This window comes from Gavia stellata, chromosome 4 (genome assembly GCF_030936135.1).
Source record: "Gavia stellata isolate bGavSte3 chromosome 4, bGavSte3.hap2, whole genome shotgun sequence".
NCBI classification, from domain to species: domain Eukaryota; kingdom Metazoa; phylum Chordata; class Aves; order Gaviiformes; family Gaviidae; genus Gavia; species Gavia stellata.
In genome coordinates, this window is record NC_082597.1 from 36282535 (window position 1) to 36306303 (window position 23769).

General features: G+C 35.4%; 1 protein-coding gene across 2 annotated transcripts in view; it reads left to right on the plus strand.

Annotated features, from left to right (window-relative positions):
• SLC16A7 (solute carrier family 16 member 7) overlaps window positions 1–23769 on the plus strand; it is a 90336-nt gene that overhangs the window by 52479 nt on the left and 14088 nt on the right. For both annotated transcript variants that reach the window (XR_009483950.1, XM_059815919.1), the window contains exon 2: window positions 792–1034. Coding sequence is in view for 1 of the 2 variants with exons in the window: in XM_059815919.1 (XP_059671902.1) it covers window positions 821–1034 (214 nt within the window). In the remaining variant the exon portion in view is untranslated. The remainder of the gene's footprint in view (window positions 1–791; window positions 1035–23769) is intronic.

Genomic DNA, 23769 nt, shown 5'->3' on the forward strand with positions numbered 1-23769 from the left:
TGAAAGACTTCTTGATGTCTTCTGACATGTGGAAACAGAGCAAAAATAGTACCGTCAAGCTCCACCTTGTTCTTGCAAGTAATAGCAACATCAACTAATATGAAGATGAAAATTTTAAAAATAAGAGTACAGTGTGGAATTGTAATATTTTGTATTTATTTTATGGGTACACAGGGAATCTTAAATCTCTGCTTAGAACCCGCTTTTTAGATGTTCTGATGAGATATGCAAGAGATATCAACAGTGGCCAAAAATTTGGTAATGACAGCATATGATAAAAAGCTGTGTAATTAATTTATTCCTTGCTATCGTTGCTGATGATTTTGCTGAGGTACCGGTAAATCTTGCTAACACAATGGCATTTAATGATAATTTACTGTAACTTTTTTCCATTGTTTCCTATCAGTTCAATTTCCAGTTTTTTTTTCTGTTTCATTCCTGCGCTAATTCCACAGTGTAGACAGTAGAGCTACATAAATTAACCCACACAAACACGACATTTTCCAATAAATGACTAACTGCAAATACAACTTCAGTGACTGAGGTCAGTGATTTGTAACAGTTGCCACATACTGAATAGGATATTGCAAATATTCTTCCCACAACTGTTTTTGCAAAACAGATTTTGCTTCTAAAAACAGGTACTCGCATTCCATGGTCCCATGAAAGCTGGAAATTGGTCTCTGCTCTGAGGATTCTTTATAATCCCTGCAGATGATGATTGAATACTGCAATCTGATAAAGAAAAAAGGAAAACTGTTTGAAGCCTTGTTTTTTCTCTTCTTTTTCAGCCTAGTTGGAGAAGAGGCAGAGACCCAAAATGCCGCCAGCAACAGCAGCGCCACAGTACCCACCTCCAGATGGAGGCTGGGGATGGGTTGTGGTCTTTGGGGCTTTTATCTCCATTGGATTTTCCTATGCATTCCCCAAAGCCATCACGGTATTCTTCAAAGAAATACAAGAAATCTTCCACACATCATATAGTGAGATAGCTTGGATATCATCGATAATGTTGGCTGTCATGTATGCAGGAGGTAAGAAAGACATTTGTGAAATTTGCAGATATCATAGTTTGTTGGTTTTTTGTATGGTCTTAAAACATTTAAAATTAATTACTACCTGATTTTTTCATTATTACCTAAAGAATTTACCGAAATACATGCTTCTTTTTGTATCATACTTTATCAGAGAGTACTAGTAGCCACATCATCATTAAAGCACTGTTTACTTTCTCTTTTAAAACATTTTCTATTCTCTTCCTTTTTGTTTTCCCTTTAGGGCCTTTTCTTTGTTCCTCTACCTAATTCTATTTTGTAATTAGACCCTAAATTCACAGTTTCTGAGAGTCACATTTTCCAACAAAGCAATGCCCAAGTAACTTCTCCTGGGACTGGGGGTACTTTGCTCAGTTTCCACTGCCTCAGTGAGATCTCTCAGTAGATCAGATGATGGAGCTTAAACACAGAAAATTATTATGGCCATGAGGATTCATTAGTCAGGCACAGGTACTCCTCTGTAGGCAGGGGTTTTATATCTTGTCCCTGTTTGTCCTAAAATAAAATCCTACTCTCCATTTAGTCCAAGAGCCATGTTTCATACATGCCATCTGTATGACAGCTAAGATACAGACAATCTTATTCTTGGGACTGAAATGAGCAGTGAACATAAATTCGCTGGTACCTGTTTTCTTGTGAGCAAGCAAGTAAAGAACAAGACAGATGAAAAAGGATTTTAAAGTATAAAGCCATGTTTAAGTACTAAGTGTCAAACCTGCTTTGGCAGGTTTTGTATCTATCAGCCTCAAAGACTAACTGTTAATTTCTGCTTGATTTCTTCGTTCTTTCAGAATATTTTTTTTTAAGTATTGGTGGGAGCTAGCTGCTACTTAGGCAAAACACCTTTTCAGGCAGTCCAGAGGTCTGAATAAGGGTTATTTCAGGCAATAGATCTGTCATTGCCCTTTCTTTGGATATTATGAGGTAACCGCTTGGAACATGTCAGACTGTTTGCAATGATGGAGCAATTAAATGCATACATTTATACGTAAGTGTGTGTGTGTATGTATATGTGCATACATATAAATGTATATACATAGAAACTGAAAGCATTGTGCCAATAGCACATTGAGATTCAATATCTTCAATCACTGGAGAGCATCACTCCAATGATTTTCAGAAGTGGTATCTGTGTAATAGTAAAATATGGTATTATCAGGTCCAGTAAACAACCCATTGAAGGAAGTGTGCAGTCTCATTTTTAACATGGTAATTTTTTACCTCTGATTTCAACCTTTTGACACCTAAATGACCCTGGCTCCTTTGCCAGTCAGGGAAGAGGGGTAGGTGCCTACAGAGAGGAATTCAGGTTACCTGAGTTGCTCTCTCTAAGTACCTGTTTTTTCCCTCAGACTACAAAAATGAACCTGCAGCCAGCATAGCATTAGCTTAAGCACCTCAGGTAAATATTTTTCAGTTAATGGGATGGAAAAATGGATCCTTATTTCAAATGCTAGCAGAGGCAGAGACCTTATAAAGATGTCTTGACAAGTGGTGTCAATATCAACAAAAGCTTGCTGTTCAGATATTTTGATCCCTCTTTTATTCATATACTAGTAGAGAATCATAAATTATTCATATACTAGTAGAGAATCTTCAAGGATTTATAGGACCAGCAACAGTAACCAAGTGATTCACCAAAATTCACCAGGTGAAAAAGTCACTTAAACTAATGCAATCAAGAGTGAAGTAAAAGAGCAGGTATGTCCCATCACATTTAGGTCCCCTCTAAAGTAGTCGCTTCTTAAGGATGCATCAGGACTTGCACTGTGGAGCCTACGTGTGTAACTGTGGAGGTCCCTGAACAAGTGCTGGACTCATCCAGAACAAGGGAAGAGCACAGGTGTTGAAAAGCTGGAGTTTGTTTCTGCTTTGCCTATGCCGTGACTTTTGACCTGGACTCTTTTTCACCACGTTTTCTAATCAGAGCTGAATTTTCTAACGGCAGATTTGCTTTATAGCACAGGTGTTGTTCTTTTGTTTTAATCTTTGAAAAACATTTAATTTATGCCGTTTCTGTCATCTCAAAGTTAATCCAAGTTTTATTAACAGTACAGATGCAAATCACAGGTTGTTTAGCTGTGGTCATTTTTATCTGTGAGGTTCAATGTGCACAACTTTTCATGTAAAATACAAAGCATTCTGTACTTCTGCTTTTTCTCTAATACTTCTTTTACTGTTCTGACTACCAGCATGCTAACTTCACTGGTACATTGACATTAAAAATTACAAAATGGTTTACTACTCATTCTGCTAACACCTACCCCAGTCACTATGAAGATTATCAGCACAGGAACAGTAGGCAAAGTTGTTTGGATATCTTGTTACAGACTTGTGGTTTTAAAATGCTGAGAATGACGACCCTGCCTTATATAAACACTCTTTGAAGCCATAGCTTCTCTGGAACCACTTCCTAAAAAATAGGCCATTTAGACAATCACTGGCAGACTATGAAATAGCAATCAGAAAAAACATTTCTGAAGGAAGTCACTCCATTGTTTTTACTGTCTGAAGGTGGTTTGAGTCCTTAGCATTTGATGTGCTGTAATGCGAAATACACGTTCAGACCATGAGTACAAGGTGTATAGTTTACTATGAAGTGTGATACGTACGTCTGCGATGAACACTGTTCATCATACTACTAATTAAGGTAACCTGAAAACATTTAAGATCTGTCATCCTCATTAGAGCTTAGCATTGAACCTATTAATCATCACAGTGGGGTCAGTGAATAAGGTAGAGTCTGTGCAGACACTCTTCACTTTGGAGGCTGCAGCCTCTTGCAGTAATTAGCTGGCATCTGTGTTTCAGTAACAAGGTATTAACTTACCTTTCAATACCTGAGGAAAAAAACCCCAAACTAATAAAAGGCATCCAGTAAGGAGCTAAAAGAATGTTAATTAGGTTTATCACTTACTTCATACTTAGAATAAATGGCATTAAATTATAGCAGACCATCTGGCAATCCATATGGTCTCCTGCAGTCCTGGTTAATTCCAGCAAATAGGTCAAGCACAGCATTCACCCTGTTAGGAAAGCACTAAGCAGAGGTGACAAATCTGATAAATCGAATCAATAAGAAACTCTTTTTCTCTCTCAATCTGGCATAATATGCACTTTCATACTGGCTTTTGTTGGTTTTGTTTAATGGTTTTTGTTTGTTTTCTTAAGTTCTCCCTTTTTCCCCCCCTTCTCTCCTGGATGTTTGTTAGAGTTTCCTAAAAAGCCATCCCAAAAAGAAAGATTCTGTGATATGATCAAGGTTACAGGTATTGCACAGCCGCTACGGTTCAGCCTGAGCTTGAAAAAAGCATCCTCTGGAGAAGAGCAATAGTTCAGTCTCCATGGCAACTCCTTCTTCTGCCACTCTTGAGCAGAGACTGTCAATTGTATTAAATTAAGGTTGATGGTTTTGTGATGGACTCCTACACCCAAGGGACTGTGACTGAGACCACCAAACTTTTATTACTGGAGGACAGAAGCTGGCATAAAATGTAATTAGTTGAGTTATCCTGACAGGGCAACCTATGTTTCTGTGTGTGTATGAACACATATGTATATAAAATGTATGTGCATGTATGTATTCTTATATATGTATATGTATTCATATACTTATAGAGCCATATTTATGCTCTAACACACACAAGCATTAAGGAATTCAAGAAAAAGATCAAATACATTTGACCTCAAGTTCTCTCAGTTCATTCTTCTCTTTTTCAAAATTGCACCTCTCACTTTGCACAGCATTAACAGCCAAAGGTGATTAGGAGCTTCTTACTGGAGCTCGATCTGTTTCCAGTAAAAATGTTTTCATTGCTTTCAGTGTAGGTTTAATAGGAGCCTTAGTGGCAGCTATGAAAGCCATGTGACAGGTCCGGTGATTTCAGACACAGCTGACCTTGAGTTTTAGATTTCCTTAGGGAAAAAGCAATTGGTTTACTCACTTGTCTTTAACTCTTTTTCTGTCATTTTTCCAAGGACAATTTCAGTTGGGGTTTTTTGTTTCTTTGCTTTGTTTTGTTTTGTTTTGTTTTCCAAAATAACTTTTTGGGTATGACACTGCGTTACAGAGATTAGCTTGAGGGCTGATAAATCCTTCAAGCCATATGCAGCTGTGAAATGTGGGGTAGTCTTGCTGTTCTGAAGTTCCAAAAAGAAACGTCCATTTAAATTCTAGATTATATTTCTAAGTAAATAATTTAAAATGCACCTTTGGAACCCTTTTGAAGAAAGATGTGTGTTTGAAGAAAGATAAGGGTAAGTAGTGGCCATTACCATTTTTCGAAACACACTTATAATTAAAAAATGCAACATTTAATAGCTTCCTCTTTCTTCTTCTGTATTTCTTAAGTTATTCAAGTTTGAGGTTAAGTATTTCCAAACAGTAGCAAACCCTTAAAGGATTTTTCAGGTGACGACACAAAAGTAACTTATAGACAAGTTCTCATTTTGACTTTGTCAAATATTAATTTGGAAAATAACATATCATATGGCATGTTCAAAATATTTGTGAATTTATCTCAGTGGGTGTTTTGGTGATATTGCTGTGAAGATGAAATGACTTGCACAGTGGAGATGACAGTTTCAAAATCCATGTAACACAAACAACAGATGGTTATGGATTTTCACTTTTGGACAGGACCTGGGCTCCTAGACTTTTCTTCCTCCCTGGTAACATTTTCTTATTTTGGTTTTACAAATACTGGCACAAGGAATTCAGTGGCCATGGATAAGGAGATTGAGAAACTTTCTTAAATTGACCTATGTCCTTTGTTGCCAGGGACAAGCATTTTTCTCCATCAGAATATGCAAAATGTTGAATTTTAATAACCTCATTTAGAGTGTCCTTGAAAGCAGAACTTATCAACTTCCTGAATGCCTCATGGGCATGAGGGAATGCTTCACATTTAGCCTAAAATATATGTAAAACATCTATGTCAAGTTAATTTCAGACTCGCAGATAAAGGAAAAGAAGTCATAATGAGGTGACACAAGAACAGAGCATTTTGAATCTTACTATCAAATGGAGATAAGTACAAAAAAGAGGTATCAAGAGTAACAAAAATATTGTAAATTTACAGTAGTTCAGTTTCTAAAAAAGAAGACCTGAATGCTAAGAAAGTCTGATAAAGCCTCTGAAGGGTAATACAGCCACTTCTTACATTTCTTGGAAGGCTTTGAGTTTTAGTAAAACCGTACCTTGTAGGGCAGAGTTCTGCAGTAGCAATAGCTGTTTTAAACAGAGACCTTCCCTAATGTTTAGAAAACACTCTTTAAAATGGTCATGGGAAGAAAGATGAAAAAAAGCAGATCTGTTGTAGATGGTTTTATACATTTTTTATAAACAGGTTTGTTGTCCTAGCTACAGGAGCAAGCTGTTTTTTTATTCTGCAACTTGTTATGTTTGGCTGAACAGATAAGATCTAACTGTGAAACATTCAGTGCCTTTTGGGGATCCAATTTTGTCAAGTTTTCATGAAACATAGTGTTTAGTGGGATCTACTGAGCCACACTCAGGAAGCCACTCTCAAAGTTCAGGACATGGTGCCACTGAGAGAAGTAAGGCTTTTTTGTCTTTTATTGTACGCTTATGTTAATTTTGGATAATTGTCAGAAAGACATTACGTGACAAAGGATTCCCACTGTGCTTCACCAAAGCTCTCTCAGTATCCAAACCATAGGTTATTAGTAATGATTTGATGCATATTATAGAAATATTTGTGGTAACCTAAATTTAATTAACTCAAGCCCTTTACTAAGTTCTCATTTACATACAAGTAGGCAACATGGATTACATAATGAACATCAGTTAAGTACTCTTTTCCTATTTAAGGCTTTGTATTTGTCGTGGTCTTCATTTGGTTTTATAGCCAGGGATTTCTATAAGTAATCAATATTGACAGCTTTTTTACCTGCAAAGAAGATTCTTTTTTCTCTCCCACTTAGTTTCAAGTAATGGGTCAAAGTCAAACAATAATAAATAATACGCATCACAAAATACATTTTCTAAGGGGCTAAAACTTTGGGTTTGTTTAAGAAAGATATCAAGGGATAAACTCAGGCCTTTGATATATTCGTTGAGCTTGTAAATCTTTGACAAAAGAGTGCTTATTTTATGTGTACTAATAACGTTGGATTAGTTCCCATATAGTTTTTCATATCACTGGATCATACAATGGTTGTGTTTGTGATGTGTGTCGCATAATTCAAAGGTAATGAAACAATGGTCTAGCACAACTGGGAATCATGAGATATTTAAGCAGATACCAGAGAAGTACTGCGGGGAAGGAAAAGTCTGTGTATACCATTGTAGTCACACCAGCACTTCAAATGAAATAATAAACCCAGCACTTTACAAAGAACTTATTATAGAATTTTACTGGTCCATTGTTTTGGAATGTCTAAGAACTATTCCCTTGTTTATTTTGAAGGGTATATTCAAGGGAAACAGAGTAGTACTATGTTTAGAAGATATTCTAAGCCAGTATCAAATGGCAACATCTTAGATTTTTGCTGTGATTCATAAAGATATGTAGATCTATAGTCGCTAACAGAGGTAAGTGGACCAGGGACTTAGTGACAGGTTTATGCTGATGCCAGGGGAACTACGGAAATCAAAGAATGAGGTGGTTTTAAATTGTCTTTTACGATTACTTGAAATACACTTTTAATTGACTAACTGGTTTTGAAGATTTTTGCAGAGATCACATATGACATATGTAGGTAAACATATATACCATACGAAGAGTTTTTGATCAGTCAGAACCTTACCTTTTCATCTAACAGTGATATTCTATTAAGATTACATATGTCAAAGAGCTCAAACAACTGCAGCTTTAGTAGGTAATATATGTTTCATTGGTGCATACAAACAAAAAAAAAGCTTACGTTTCTTTTCCACAAATTTTGGCAGGGTTTTTTTAATTGTCAAGAAACAGTTAAGCATTTTCCCTGCAGTTTTACCTGACTTTTGTTCAGGTGAATATGTACTATGACTAGACTACCAAATGAAAGATTGTGATTAAAATAGGAGACTGTATTGTGAAATAAGATGTTGATTTCCTCATGTAGTTCAAACACTTCTTGCAATATTTTCCCACTGACGATGGCAACATGTGCCCTGTTTGTTTTTCTATGTGTACTGCTTTGAAACTTATCATTAAGTGCTTTGACTTTTAGAAAAGTTTGAAGGAAGTAGTGATACCCTTACAGCTTTTTAACAATAATAACTAGTGATTATATGGACAGGATTCATGTGTTTAGTCTTCCTCAGCATAGGCACCTACATCTGATCCAGTTGTCTAGACATCTTCTGTTGTTAGTCAATAAAAACAGAAATTTCTGATTCATCCCTTCCTAAGTTAAATGCCCAAAACACGTCATATGAATCATGTTTGAGAAAGACTTCTCTGTCTTTTGAGTGCTAAAGGAATCTAGAGGAAGAGTTCAGATGTCCATTTTGCACAAATCTGAGGTGATGCCACCCTACATGATTGTTGCCCTGTACTAAATGCATTATATTTTGCTCCCTAGAGACCCTGAAATCTAAGAACGTTCCTGTTAGAGATGCACACCCATAGTTAGTGATTTTGAGTTTGTTCTGGTTAAGGTTTGATTTTCTTCTTTAATCTTCCCTTTGTGTGTTGCATGGGTAGTAATTCTCGTAAATCTTCTCTAATCTTGCAATGACTTTCCTCATACCCATAATTCCCTTTCTTCCATCACCAGCTAAGAAAAAAATATAACTGGGAGAATAGCTGGTTTGTCTAATAATTGACCAAGTTTACATTCTTTTGTAGCTGATTATAAGCTGATAGAAATCTATGGATCTGGTATATTTTCTTCTGTTCTGTGAATGATTTGAAAGTTGAATACACTTCAGCCTCTTTGTAACAAGATCCTCAAACACTTCCCTATCAGTATCAGCTGGTGGTACTAATTTTGTCATGGTACAAACCTTACTCATAGTGCTCTCCTATGGAGGACTCCTTTGCTTTTCCAGGAATAGAACTTAACTTGACTGAAATTTTTTCTTCTTTTACAAGAACGAGCTTCACAGTCTGGCACATGCTGCTTCCAGATTTGCAGATGTGTCCTAGCTTTTATCTTCTTGTTATTTTCTACATTGTAGGTTATGACTTAATGTCAGGACTCCCCAAAGACTCTGCAATGGCTTTCAGTGTAGGACTGTCACAAGAGAAGGTGGTGGCTGTCCTGTTTGGCTTTCCCTAGAAAGGGGAGTAGTCTTGTGTCGTTGGAAGTCAAATTTCACTCAGAAAAGCTGTTCTAAATTGTTTGAATTATGGGTATATACCCAAATGGAAGAATTAATCCCCCCTTATTGTGATGTTCCTAAGCTTTGAGTGTGTGTAATTAAGTAGCTGAATCTGTTGCTATTTCTCTAATCAGAATAGTTGTAATTTCCAGAGCAGCAAGAAAATAAACAAAGTGCAGGAGGTTTTACTTCTGGATATTCTACTTAAAGACTGTCTTTGCAGGAACTATTCAATCCATAAGAAACCAAGACTTTATCTGTTACCATGAAACATTTAATTAAGGAACATAAGGTTTTAAAGCTGGTGAGAAGCAGCATGACATTACTTATGGTGAAATAAGATTTTCTATTTGTAAAATAAATAAGATTTTTTATTTAGTTAGGTAGTTAGTTATTTAGTTAGTTTACCTAGACATCTGCCCAGCAAATTGCAATAAAATAAAAGAATTAAAATAAAATAGCTACGTTATTGATAAGAATCTTTAGGTCATGTGCTACATATAGTGAATCTGCAGGTCTTCCTTGAATTTCTAGCCAAATGTTCTAGAGTGACAGTTTGGCTAGTGACACTGGCAAAAATAAAAAATGACAGTAGGAAAACTTACAACAGATCCATTGATATACATAGTGAGGAATGACAGGAATAACTGACGATGTTAGGCTCTTAGACATGTAAAATACCTGACTGGGACTCCATTCCAAGTATGGGCACTGTGGTGCTAATCCTGCAATATGTGCTTAATTTTAAATACCTTAGTGATCTCATAAATTTCAAAGTTAAAATATTTTTTTCACCTGCTTAAAGTCAACATATAAACATGTTTTTGTATTTATGAAAATATGTTTATCCATAGGTGTTTGTAACATCAAGATCTCTTGACAGTGTACCTTCAATGACTTAAGTGTTCCGAGGCATTCATTAAAATCTCATTTTTATTTATATCAACCTCAGAAAGCTATTATCCATAAGTGATTCATGCCTTTTTCCCAAAATAAAATATAAATAAAATATAGAAGATTAGCTTTGAGGATTTACAGTATTTGAGCAAAACTGGCGGTATTCACTTTATTAAAGTAATCATTTGATTAAACTCTTGACATATTTGTCAGTAAGCTTATCTCTGCTTCATAAATAAAAAACAAAAATTGAAGGACACAGTACAATTTGACCTTAAGTATGAGTCTCCTAACTTCAATTTTAATTTATTGTATTCCATAGAGTTCCAGTGCTGCAAAGTGCACTGAGGAGTGGAAAATCAGGCACCGTGACTGTAAGGATTGTTCTGATATTATTCATTGAAGCAATAAACTATGCAACAATTTCAGGTAGTGACCTGAAATTGCATGATTCTCAGTGAGAAGAGAATGTAGTCAGCATTACAGATGATTGTAAGGGGCTGATGGCCTGAATAATCTTTTTTGATTAATACATTTTTATTATCATAGAAAGTTACAGAAAATCTAAAAAAAAAAAAAGTTTGACCAAAAAAACCCATAAACCCCTCTCTCCTATGGGCTGGACTTGCAGAGGGACTACACCTCCCAGAATGTGATGGGGCAATTAATCTCAGAGTGAGGTCCAATGTGTTATGTGATTGCATATACAATAATGAGCAACACAGTCCAGCAGTCGGGCTTGTACTAAATTAACAAACTGTAGAGCTGCAATTTTTTTAAGATGGTTTGGTAATGAAATGCAATATAGTACTGAATGACCTGAAACAGAATGTCTGCAATTATTTTGAAAGGCTGAGAGGAAGAATTAGATCATGGGAGTGCCAGATAGTTATATTTCTAATTTATTTTTTTGTATGACAGAAGACATTTGAGATATTTCAGAGTGACTTATTTGAAGAGTTTTAATTCAACTGAAAATTCTGAGACTTGAAATTTTTATTTCAGCTTGGGAATAAAATGGATGTTGAAGCATAAGAGTGTTTCATTCAATGATAGTTCTAATTTTATGTATCGTTCCTTAAAAATCAAATAGTATGTCACAAAGATAGCACATGAGGGAGTGATTCTCTTGTCTTTCACACAGTGCCATAGTTTATACCTGTGCAAAGAGTGTGCAAGGTTATATAAACCATTGCCATTGCGATTTAGAAGCTTTTCATATTTACTTACTCAAATGTAAACAGTAACCTGAGTGCAAAGCACTTGACCCTATGCTCAGAGAAACAGAGCTGAAGTGGCATATGGGATTAAGACAAGAACAAATTTGTGTCATAGGATTTCTTCTGGATCATTTCTCCTGATGTTATAAAAAATTTACCTGACAAGGTGTTCAGATACACATATTGCCTAGATCAGTCAACTTTCTAACCAACTGCTTTTCAGTAAGATGTATTAAAACTTACTAAAGAAAAATAGTTCCTCCTGTGGAAAGAAAATAAACCTTTCATTAGTAAACCTAAGTAATATTCTCCTCACAGGCACACAGGTTAAATCCTTGCAGAAGTGGGTATATTTCACTGGATTATTTTAATATGTTCTGGCTGAAGAATATCAACATAACTCCTGAGATGAAAGGTGGCTCCAGGAATGCATGATGTTTAGGCAGCATCTGTAATACAAATCATGAGAAGCCTATATTTTAATGGGCACTAATTTATTTTGAATTTATGATGCATCACTATTATTAGAAGTAAGCCACTTGACATTACTCGGTGGAGAATAAGGTTTCTGCCAGTGGTGGGTTGTTTTATTTCTTCACACTAGGTAAGAAAATATGCCTGCTTCAAAAGCCACACAAATATTATCTCCAAGTGCAATAAGATAGCACTAGGTCACCAAGCCACTTCATGTTCCTTTTAGCAGCAAGCTCAAATACTTGCTTCTCCTGTAAGCACACCCTATTGCCCCATTCCTCCACCTCCCCATTTTCAGAAGACCTTGTCTATGGAGATGTATCCTCTGCTGCTACAAGGGAAAGGACTGTGTAGAGAACATTATACATCTTGTTTCCTCTCTAGTCCAGGCAAAACACAAATGCCATAAAGACCTTTGCCCAACTCCCTCATAATATATTCCTTTTCCACTGCTTAAGTTCTAGGCTTTCTCTACTAATTTTTCATGATTCTTTCACTCCTTACTTGGTTATATTTTATGAAATATTGTTTTTATAGGGGAAGTCATGCTTTCCCCCTCATTAAAGGAAGTCATCATGTTTTGGTTGATTACAGTCCATGGAAAGTGTATTTGTTGATCCAGTCCACAAAAGAAATGCCATGTGACTATATATAGGAAACATCTTAAAATTTGAAAGACCCATCAGGTAAAGCCATTGTGGATGGAAATCTAAAAATGTCAACTTGATAACAAATTCAACTCCAATGATAAAAAGTATGTGAGATGGGTATGGGAATATGCAAAGATAAACTGACATTCGCTCAGATAATGTATAGATTAAAAAAATGTATCTGATTTCTCTTTCAGTTCTGTTGGATCGAGTGTTATTCTCAGGCATGTGTATTTTGCTGTAAAAGGCTAGGGAGAAGCAAGAAAAAAAGAACGAGAGAAGAGATTAGAACTCATTCTTAAATTATTGATTAATCAGTAAATATTTTCCTGAAGTTTATTATTTTTAAAAAGCAGTTAAATGTGGGTTATGTAAAGTTTAAGTAAATTGGTTCTGATCTGAACCTGTGTGACACTTTCAGAATTCTGGACCTGTTCACTAAGTGGTCTCCAAGGGTTCCACTTCCTCTAGGATGTAATAAAGGCTACTGATTCAGGCACAGCTGAAATCAAGAAATGCGTTGAAAGATGGAAAACATCACATAATTTTGTTACTATTGTTGATCAAGAGGATAATCTTTTGATAACTTTTGGCTTTTCATTATTCTAGTTTTGATTTTTTTCCTTCATGTTTCTAGCCATTGAACAGTTTGTATTGCTTGTAGTCTTTTTGACCTGGAAGACAAAATATTCAGTGTTACTTTGCATCTCATTCTATAATTAAACAGATTTTCTCAATATACATACATGCTATTTTTTCACTTGTCTGAACACAGGAAAAACCCCCACAAACGAACCCCCCAAAGATTCTCACTCTTAATTTGCAACTGAATGTAGTTGTGTCTCCCCCCAACCCCAGTTTCTCAGTCTCCCCTTTTGCAAAATACTGGGAAAAATGCAAATTCTGTACCTGGTATGATCCCATTAATGTACTACCGTTGTCTGCACTTACACTCTAAATACCTTAGATGCCAAAACCTAATGAGAATGCTCAGTTCCCTTTTTGTATGATATCTTCGAAACACAAATAAATTCACTTCCCCTCCAGTTGCCCCGGTACTCAGCACTGGTGAGGCCGCACCTCGAATACTGTGTTCAGTTTTGGGCCCCTCACTACAAGAAGGACATTGAGGTGCTGGAGCGTGTCCAGAGAAGGGCGATGAAGCTGGTGAGGGGTCTGGAGCACAAGTCTTCTGAGGAGCAGCTGAGGGAGCTGGGGTTGTTCAGTCTGGAGAAGAGGAGGCTGAGGGGAGACCTCATCGCTCTCTACAATTACCTGAAAGGGGGTTGCAGAGAGGTGGGTGTTGGTCTCTTCTCCTGAGTGACGAGTGACAGGACAAGAGGAAATGGCCTCAAGTTGCACCAGGGGAGGTTTAGACTGGGTATTAGGAAAAATTTCATCACTGAATGGGCTGTCAGACATTGGAACAGGCTGCCCAGGGTAGTGGTGGAGTCATCCTCACTGGAGGGTGTTCAAGGAACGTGTGGATAAGGCATTGTGGGACATGGCTTAATGGGCATGGTGGTGGTTTTTTGTGGTTGATGGTTGGACTTGATGGTCTTACAGGTCTTTTCCAGCCTTAGTAATTCTGTGATTCTGTGATCTTCCCTCTTCCCCCCTCCCACCCTCTTCCTGTTCCCCTAGTATGTTGTCAACTAAATATCATTCACATATATTTATTTACCTTATGCAGCTCTTCAGACATGATCTAATTTATAGGCTGTAAAGGAATTGGGGAAATTCCCACTCTGAAGCTTCTAATTGTTACCACTGAAAGTCACCATATGCATTTGATTGGATATTATTAAAAATACATTTATAACGAAAATAATGTTTTAGAAAGATTTTTCTATAAAATACATTTGAAGCTTAATGATACATATGTATTAAATAGCAAATGCATTTGGAAATAATCTTACAGTGATATTGATGATGACCTAAGTATGATGAATTCTCAGGACACTTCCAAGTTATAAATACATCCAGATTTATACTTCTCATTACATATATTCTGAATATTTAGATGAGATTTAATGATCTACTCATGATCCATAATTCAAAGTAAGTGGTCCACGGAAACATCATAGGTAGTAGATTGAGTATTTTCAATTTGAAGTTTAATTATACAGTGCAAAATTGAGACAAGAAAGGAATATGATAAAAGAGCAACTAGGAAGAAGCATGTATCTTGTGCTTTCTCTGAAATTTCAGAGAAATATATAGGCAATATATATTGCCTATAACAATATATAAGGAATCATTACCAAGTTGAGTTAGTTATAATATTATTCTGGAAGAAAACAAATAAACTGTAGGATGATGTGCAGGGTTAAAATGGGATATTGTATGAACATTAATATGATGGGCAATTTGTAGAAGACAGAGAAATCCAAATGACAATATTAATCTTAACTAAAGTTGGCTGAATTTTTCACAGTGAATGCATTATATGAAAAATGTAATGATTTGAGTTGGAGAGAACATACCTTGCATTCATAAGAACTACTAAATAACCTGTGCAAGGTCTTCTGAAAGTGTTTGCTATGACTTTTTGCTCTCTGTGATGTCTGCTAGGCTTTCAAATGACAAAGTATTGTTCTGCTTCCAGGAAAAGTAGCCAGAGATTTTTAAATACATGTATAAAAATAATGAATGATAATAGGGAATAATAAATAGGAAGTGATGAGTAATGAACATTTGCATACACAGATTTGTAGGAAAGACAGTCATTCCTCAAAGAGGACGAAAGAAAAAAGGGAAATATTTGTAACTAGCTAATAACATGGTTTAGGAAAATGTCTATGAAGAATTAAAATAAATATTTGCAAGGACTCTTTGGTTTTTTGTTGCTTTTTTTTTCTCCCCATGAATTAGTTCTGAGATTAACAACATATCTCTTATTTTCAAGTTGCTATAATTGTAGTTGTGACAATGGTATACTGTAACCTCTGTCTTTCTTTTCAGTTTTATGATCTGCAACAATACAGAAAATCATCCTCCTTTGTAACAGCAGAATATACAGAACTTCTTTGGCAATCTGGTTCACACAGTTAGCAAGCTGTAAAGAGAAGTCTTATAGCTATATATTGTAATCTGCTTTCGTAAGGCACAGAGTACTAAACACTAAGTCTTCCTCAGTTACAAATTTTCAAGGTCTTTGAACTTGAAAGAGCGAGTTCAGAAGTTTCCAGGTGAAAAATGCTTATAATGGGATGAGTACTTTCTATTATCCCAGGAAAAAACAACTCATTTATATCATTAGAAATCCAGATGAGAAAAAGTGGTGGGTTTTTTTGGTTTTTGTGTGTGTTTGTGTGAATATGTAGTCTCTATGGGCATAGAAGTGTTTTAGTAAGCTTATCTTTGAGATAGAAAAACTTGTAGAAATACTAGTAGAAATACTGGATAGCCGTAAATGAACCTCTGCTTTCAGATTAGTATTATTTTTCCTTTTTTCCCTGAAAGCATACATATTAGATATGATTTATTTTAATATTTTCAGAAGTGTGATGCTTCTTTCAGTACAAGTGCCCAAACACAGATATTACCAAATTGAACTAAGTCTTTCACTTGCAACCATCCACAGAGAAAGAAGGAGCAGCCACTGGGATGAATAGATAATACTTCAAGGATGAGACCTCTGGAAGAAAACCACTAAATATTTTTATTGGAGCTTTTCTGTACTTAGAGCTATGCCTCCTGAAATTCCTGGTGAAACCCTGAAAAGGATATAAATTTAGTGAAGTTTATTATTAATACCTTCATATTAACTACTGCTATAGAGAATTATATTTACTAATATTTATATATTAGTATTCTTATCTTTGCCGCATTTGCAGAGAGGAAAAATGAGTAAGTCCATATTTGGTTTTTCATTTGAAGGAGAGGTGACCTTTAATGGCACAGGTTCATTGTATGTGTCAACAGTAATACTATTTAAGTGAAAACCCCAACACATTTTTTGAGTCTGAAAAGCTGTTTTAAATTTAGATTCATGCAAGCCTATGAAGTCCTGAGGAGTTAAGTGTGGTTAAATACTAAGCTTTAAAATTCATTGTCTTTTCTTCCTCAGGAAACTTTCATTAATTTTTCCAAGTACCTCATATTTGCACCTGAATTTTCTAATGTTCACGTTGATACACCACATGACATTTACTGCTTAAGTTACAAGCAGATTGCATTGGTTTTCTGAGAAGAAAAGAACATTTTTCTGAGAAGACCATTTGCGATGCACATATCATGTGACGATGCTATTTCCATCTATCCCCATTACAGAGGCATGCAGGCCACTTTGTGAAAAATATGTGCCTGGTATTACAATGTCTCTATTTATATGCATCTCTCTTACAGGTGCTTTGGTTCCACCTTGTCATTAGCTTGTTCCCTCCTTTCTTCTCTCTTGTTTCTTGCCTTTTTCCAAGTTGAAAGACTAGTTTTTGCAAATATGTATGTATGGGCTTCACTTTACTCAGTGATATTGAAGGTAACTGGAATACAAATATAAGGAAAGTTTAAAAAAATGCTGAAATATGTTGCTGCATCTGACTTCATTTCACAATAAGTGTGTCAACGTGAAATTTGGGCAATTAATTTTGGGACAAAATGTTTTTTGTAGTCAATGACCATAAATGTTTCTGAAAACTGCTAAGTGTTCAGCAGCTCATAGAATTACACTAATTTCCTATTAAATATTATGAAGTTTCATATTGCTAATTTCAAAAGAAATGTCATAAATCATCTTAAAGTCTTCTGCTTTGTGATCAAGTGCTTTAGCCTTTCATGAAAAAAATTCTGTAGCAGATCATGCAAAAGGTAATTAATATAAAGCGTTGATATGTATCCATGTAAATAATAATCAGCATGGCTACTCCTTGATTAAAAACTGGGCAATTTTCCAACTTTTTAAAATTCATAGATATAGAGTAATTTGCTAACTTGAAGATGTTTTCTAAATTACATGGTCCATAACTCCATACACATTTGCACCCTAGCAAACAAGAAAAAAACCTGTAAGCCAAACAACAGCTTTAATCAAAATATGTAATGCCCTTGGTTCACTTCTCTGATGTATCACTGGGAAAAAAACCCCAAAATACCAAAACAGATCAAGGATCTGTAATATCTGCATAAAACCAATACATTTAGAGCAAGCACCAGCACCACTGATCACTTGTTTTGTTTCTTCTGAACATTGCAGGAAAAAGACAGCTCATATTTGGAGGCAGACATATGTGTTCCTGACTTGAGCACATCAGTTCAAAATTAGCAGATGTAACCTTTTGGGAGGAGGAACCATGAAGAAGCAGCCAGTGTGTTGAGGCGCTCTGCCATCAGCCTATGGGTTACCACACGATTACTGTATTTCTTATAAAAGTCCTAAGGAATGTCTGAAGGTCAAATTAATCCTCATTAGTAATCAAAAGATAGAAACTTAATAGAATTTAAGGATTCTTCAGGACACAAGTGAGAATTCAGGGTAATGACACTGAAGAAATGTAGTTAGAGGGGAAGTGGTGAGCAATGTGTGATGGATGGTTGAACGACTGACTGCTTGCTCCCCGGCATGCTGTACTTTCAGCTGCTGAGCTATCTTAACTCATAGTTTGGCGACCCTAACTCAATGTTAGCCATTTCTTTTTGGTGATATTTATTGCAAAAGCATGTTCTTCTCTCTGCTTTCTGTCAAGGTTACTACAGGTTTATGGAATCAGTGCAGGCAGTTGTAAATGTTGTATGAAATGAAAAAAAAATACTGCCAAACATTTTCAAATTCCTCAATACTTTTTTGGATTTTGTTCTAAATGCCTATCCAAGAGTACTAAAAGTATTTAGCCAAAGGTTTTTTAACTAGAGATAAGACTGTCACAGAATGCTCGGTATTTTGATTTATTCCTGCTTGAGAAAAGCAGCATATTTTTAAAGCATTTTCTGACTTAATGAACAGGTTTTAAACATGATCAGAATCAATTTTGAATTGCTTTTCTGCTGGATGCCAGAGACGACATTCCAACAGCAGTACTAAGTACTTGCTTAAAGCATTTGTCATTGAAGGAGTTATTTTAAAGCGAAAAATAAGGCTCTACTTTAGCCAAATATTGGGGATTCTTTTCCAAACAAAGCAGATCAGCTGCTGCAAGTGGATTTTATATTTTGTTTAAAAAAATAAAAAAAAAAAGGAAAAGAAAAATAAGAAGGAAAAGAAAAAAAGAAAAAAAGGAAAAGGAAAAAGGAAAAGGAAAAGAAAAAGAAAAAGAGAAAGAGAAAGAGAAAGAGAAAAAGAAAAAGAAAAAAGAAAAAAGAAAAAGAAAAAAAGAAAAAAAGAAAAAGAAAAAAAGAAAAAAAGAAAAAGAAGTCTGACTGATACTAGCAAGTAGTTTATTCTAATATTAATTATTGGAGCTCCTCAGGCTTTTCCAGCCTTGTAGGAAACAGAAATAAAAAATAAAGCTGTACTGGAAAGATACCTGCATTGACTCTGCAGAGCAGATGGCTGAAAATGTACTTGTGTTTAAATCACTTGATTTGACAGGATGCAATCTACAATATTGCATTAGTGCAACTTGAAATATTATTATTGCATTTATTTTCAACTCCTTTCAGCAATTCACTTTATTTAAAAAAATGTCACTATGAAAATATTGTCAATATATGTTTAAAAAATTACCTTTATATCAAGAAGTTTCATCTCTAATTCCATACTAAAAATAATGCAGGTAGCAAAATAAAAAGCATAAATACACTGGCTGTATATGAAACAAATTACAGATGTGAATGATCTTTAATTACATCACTGTATTATAGCAGTGAGAAATCAAACCAGGACAAATAAACAAAATACTAAACCCTAGATTATACAATTTTAAAGAAACTTTCATTCCTAGAGTGAATATAAATACAGAATAGACCCAAAGATTACCTCATTATAGACATAAAAGACAATTATGGCACCTTCGTGCCGCTACAAACCAATCCCTAGTATTGTAACCATTCTGACCATTTATTATACATTTAAGTTGCAGAACATTTTTTCATTCCTCACAGAAAGTGGTGTCAATTTATGGGAAAACTGTCTAATGTAAATATATTTTTTTTTCATTTTGGTAAGAAAAAAATTGATGAAAAGAGAAAAGGCAGCAAGAATTCTAGTGTCCTAGATTCTCTTCCTCTTATAAATTAATGGAGTGTACCTAATACATTTGGACTTATAAATGTTATTCTACCTCAGAGCTGAGCAAGATATGGATTTTATGCCAAATAAATCTTCCTTTATTCTATTTCATGGCCTTAAAACTGATCTGCCTGTACTATTACATCAAGGTATTATGAAATGGAAATATTGTTATCTGGTTTGCATCCTTTAAGCTTTTAGAGATACTAGATATAAAGTTGTTGCATTGTCTCCAGAGCCAGATCATTTTTTGAAGAGTATATTTTCTTAGGGCTGAAAAAAGCAAATAAATGGATAGATGTGTGTATATGAGTGTGTGTGTATCTCTGAGAATGTAGCTATGTGAGAAGGAATATTAAATTTATAGTGCATAGTTTCAGCCCTCTATTCATTTCCACAAAAATAGCAAGCAGCACATTTCTTTAAAAAGAAACTTTAATGTTTGAGTTATGTTTAAACCATATTAGCACATTGTGCATCTTTTAAGGGGAAAAAAGTAATTATTTCTTCAAACATCTGCTTTTTAAATCTACTTGTTATTCAGTTATGTAGTCTTTTTTATTGCTTTTCATTTACGACAGTATGGCTTAGCAGAAGAAGGAAGATTTAAATGCTGGTTGAAAAGTTAAACATGGTAGTGAGAGGAAAATATGGATTATTGCTACCTTTGTTATTGTAAGAAATAATTAATCTCATTTGTAAGCAGTGTATTTCTTCTGAGAAGTCTTGGCATTCACTGAAGACCAGCGAAAGCAGCTTTGTCCTCATGTTTTGCACAATACAGACGAGCAAGTGAAATGTTCTGCTGAGCCATCAAAACAGAACGTAGATGTCACATTATTATAGGCTTTGTATAAAACATCATTAACAGCTCCCAAATGCATGAGCCAGTCTTTGCTCACATAGCTGAAATGACTTTTACCATCTTTCCCTTGACATATGACGAAGAATGTGAAAAGCTGCTGTTTTTTCTTGTCGTCTTCTAAAGCATTTGTGTCCTGCTGCGCAGCCCTTCCTGAAACTGTTCTTCAGTGGCACCAGTTACAGTTGCTGTCTTATTCCTTCTCACAGTCTGGTCATTTGCCTCAAACAGAAAGATATAAAACAAAAATACAGCCAGGAGACTGTTAGCATATTATGATAATGGTCTTAAATTTGGATTAGGGAGTGCGTAGTCTTTTGTGGCTGATGGTTTGTAGGTGCTAAGGGAGAGATCAGAGTAAATATTCTTGTGGGCTTCCTGTGTTAACATCTGTTATGTAGTTACTTCAGGCTTTGGGAAAGTAGACTCAGGGCTCCAGCAGTCCTTTAGTGCATTAATGTGCATTAATGTATAGCATAATTTTGGCAGTGTTACAGTACTTAAACAGCTTAATCTTCCTTCTGCTAAAAAGAAAAAATATGCAAGAAATATAGATAAATGCTGGCATGTGAGCATTGCTTAAATAATTGTAGAAGCTGTTAGATGAAATTTGTGCATGGCTATAAAACATATGATGGCAGGCAAACAGCTGGAATTTAGATTCATATACGTTAAGGTATGAATATGCATCATTTTATGAGACTCCAAAACCAAGTATATACACAGATGTCAGAAGAAATGTTTAATCTATTCATCAGATTGGAAGGGTTCCTAGATAACTTAGGGAGTAAGCTTAAACTAACTTTATGGCTTATAGAACAATTAGTATTTCCCACATGCACAAATTTTAAATCAAAATACTGGAATATACTAAAAGAAAACCCCAAATTAAATGGAGCTGTGGTGGTAAATACACATCATTAACTTAAGGAAAAAATCCCAAAGAGAATATTACGTTTAAAGGAATTTTAAGTTCATAATACATTCCAGATTTAGGTCATTTGAAAGTACAGAGCTCACACCCATCAGTCAGCTTTGTCTTTCCCCTGGTGTCTTCATCCACTGCCTACCTAAATTAATACATCCATATTTGACCTCTAGCTAACAGGTCTTGTAGGTGAGGCTGTCACTGCATGCTTTGATCTGAAAAGCTCTAACTTACCGTCCTGGCCTAACTGCCACAGTTAACATCCACAGAGGTCCGGTTTTCTTGTTCCTAATAAGGAACTGTTTGCAAAATGATCTCCCTTAAAGGACTGTACAACTAAACTTGCCATTTCTGGACACCCCCCAAAAAACCCACCCAACCAAACACTAAAAACAAACCTCTTCCCCAAGCCCCTAAACAAACAAGAATCTGGCTTATTTTCCTGTTCTACAGGAGAAGGAAGGAAGGATTGATGGCACAGTATTAACAAATATGGTTATTACAGTCAGTACTCTTCTAGGGTGAATATTACAGCAGAGCTCATCTTTCTCCTTGATTATGGTTGGAAAACTTTGTCAGTGCTGTGCAATGCTGTCTTTTTGATCCATAGTTTTATCTGAAATGCTAACAATATAGCAATATTGCACAACAATCTTTTTTAATGCCATTCCTCTCTTTCGAACACTTGATAGTCTGCTATGTGTGGATTTACCTCATCTTTTTCATTTGGTCTCACACCTATCATTCTGGCTTTTCACGCTGTCATTTTTAATGAGAAAAGAAGCAGATTGCTAATAGGTCTATGTACATCATAACTGAAGCATTTATGTAAGGGTGCAATTCAAGGTGCTGCCTGTAGTGAATAAATCTGTAAATAGTATGGTCAAATATTTACCTGCTATGATGCCTCTTTCCTACATATTTTACAAGGATCAGCAAAGGAACATTTTAAGTAAGACTACAGCAAGGCAACATTTATTACAGCAATAATTTGGGGGGAGGTCAGAATATTAACAGATACTACACAAATTTTTCATTTACAATTTTGTTACTTCCATGTCATCACAGGAAAAAGAACTTAAAAATAATTTTAGAAAATCATTATTTTGGTATCTTTGAAGTGAAACACTGTTACTGTGTTTAGCAATTATAACAATTAAAACTTTCTTTTTTCAGAAAATTGCCTTTAATTTAATTTAATTTATTTTCAAAAATATAAATATTAACTGATGTAGGGATGAAACTTTTTACTTTGAGTTAAACAAAGAGTTCAAGTTAAAAGGGGTTTTTTTGACCCAGAGGAAATATTTGCATTGTTCACATATTTCAAAAGGGCTTTCTTTCTAATTCAAACATGAGCCAAACTACTGATTGTCCAAACATAGCTCTATAAATAAAAAAATTGTGATTGAAGTTATGCTTCAGCATAGTTACGAGAGCACAAGTTAATTAAGACAGGAGAGGTAAGTGTGATATATTTAGGAAGTGTTTGGAGTGTAATTTGTCCGTCCTTCATGTTTCACTGCTTTCTCCATATGGCCTCAAAGGAGAAACCCCACCTCATCACTGTTGTGCTCAATGGTTCCCCCCAAATGGAAATAAAGAAGTGTTATGTATCTCATAATATAAGCTGTCAGCAAAATGTTTTAGTGTTTCATATGTGAATTAAAGTCTTTTAATAAATCTGGTCTATTGTATATTTGGTGAGCCATTCCATGCTGTGGATTTTTGAGTCTGTTGGTTTCAATATATGGTTATGCTTGAACTTCAGTTCAATGAGAAGCAGAGCCTGGTCTCCTATGTTTGTGTGTCTATAAGGTAAAGCCCTAATGCCTTCAGTCTGAGCAACCTTTACCTTCCCAGTAAAATAGCCACCCTGTTTATCCTCTGTGCACCCACCTACCTTGAACGATACGGCTGCCTGGGCTAGAAGATAGATTACTTTTACTGGTGGAAAGCTGAGTGTATTGGCCAATGTCTGTGCTGTCTGGACAGGGACCTTCCTTTTTAAATGGATGCTGCCCTAGACTCCTTGTGACCCAAGAGATTTAATGAATGCACAAACTGAAAGATCTAAACATTATTCAAATCTTTGCTTTTCAGTCAAGTTAATTTCAAACTGACCTCTGGATTCACAAGCTATTAGAAAAGATGGGCAGGCACAGGGCAACGCTATTGTAGAAGCTTATTTCCATAAGGAAGTAAGCTAAAAACTGATCATTTGGCATATGCTTAAGACT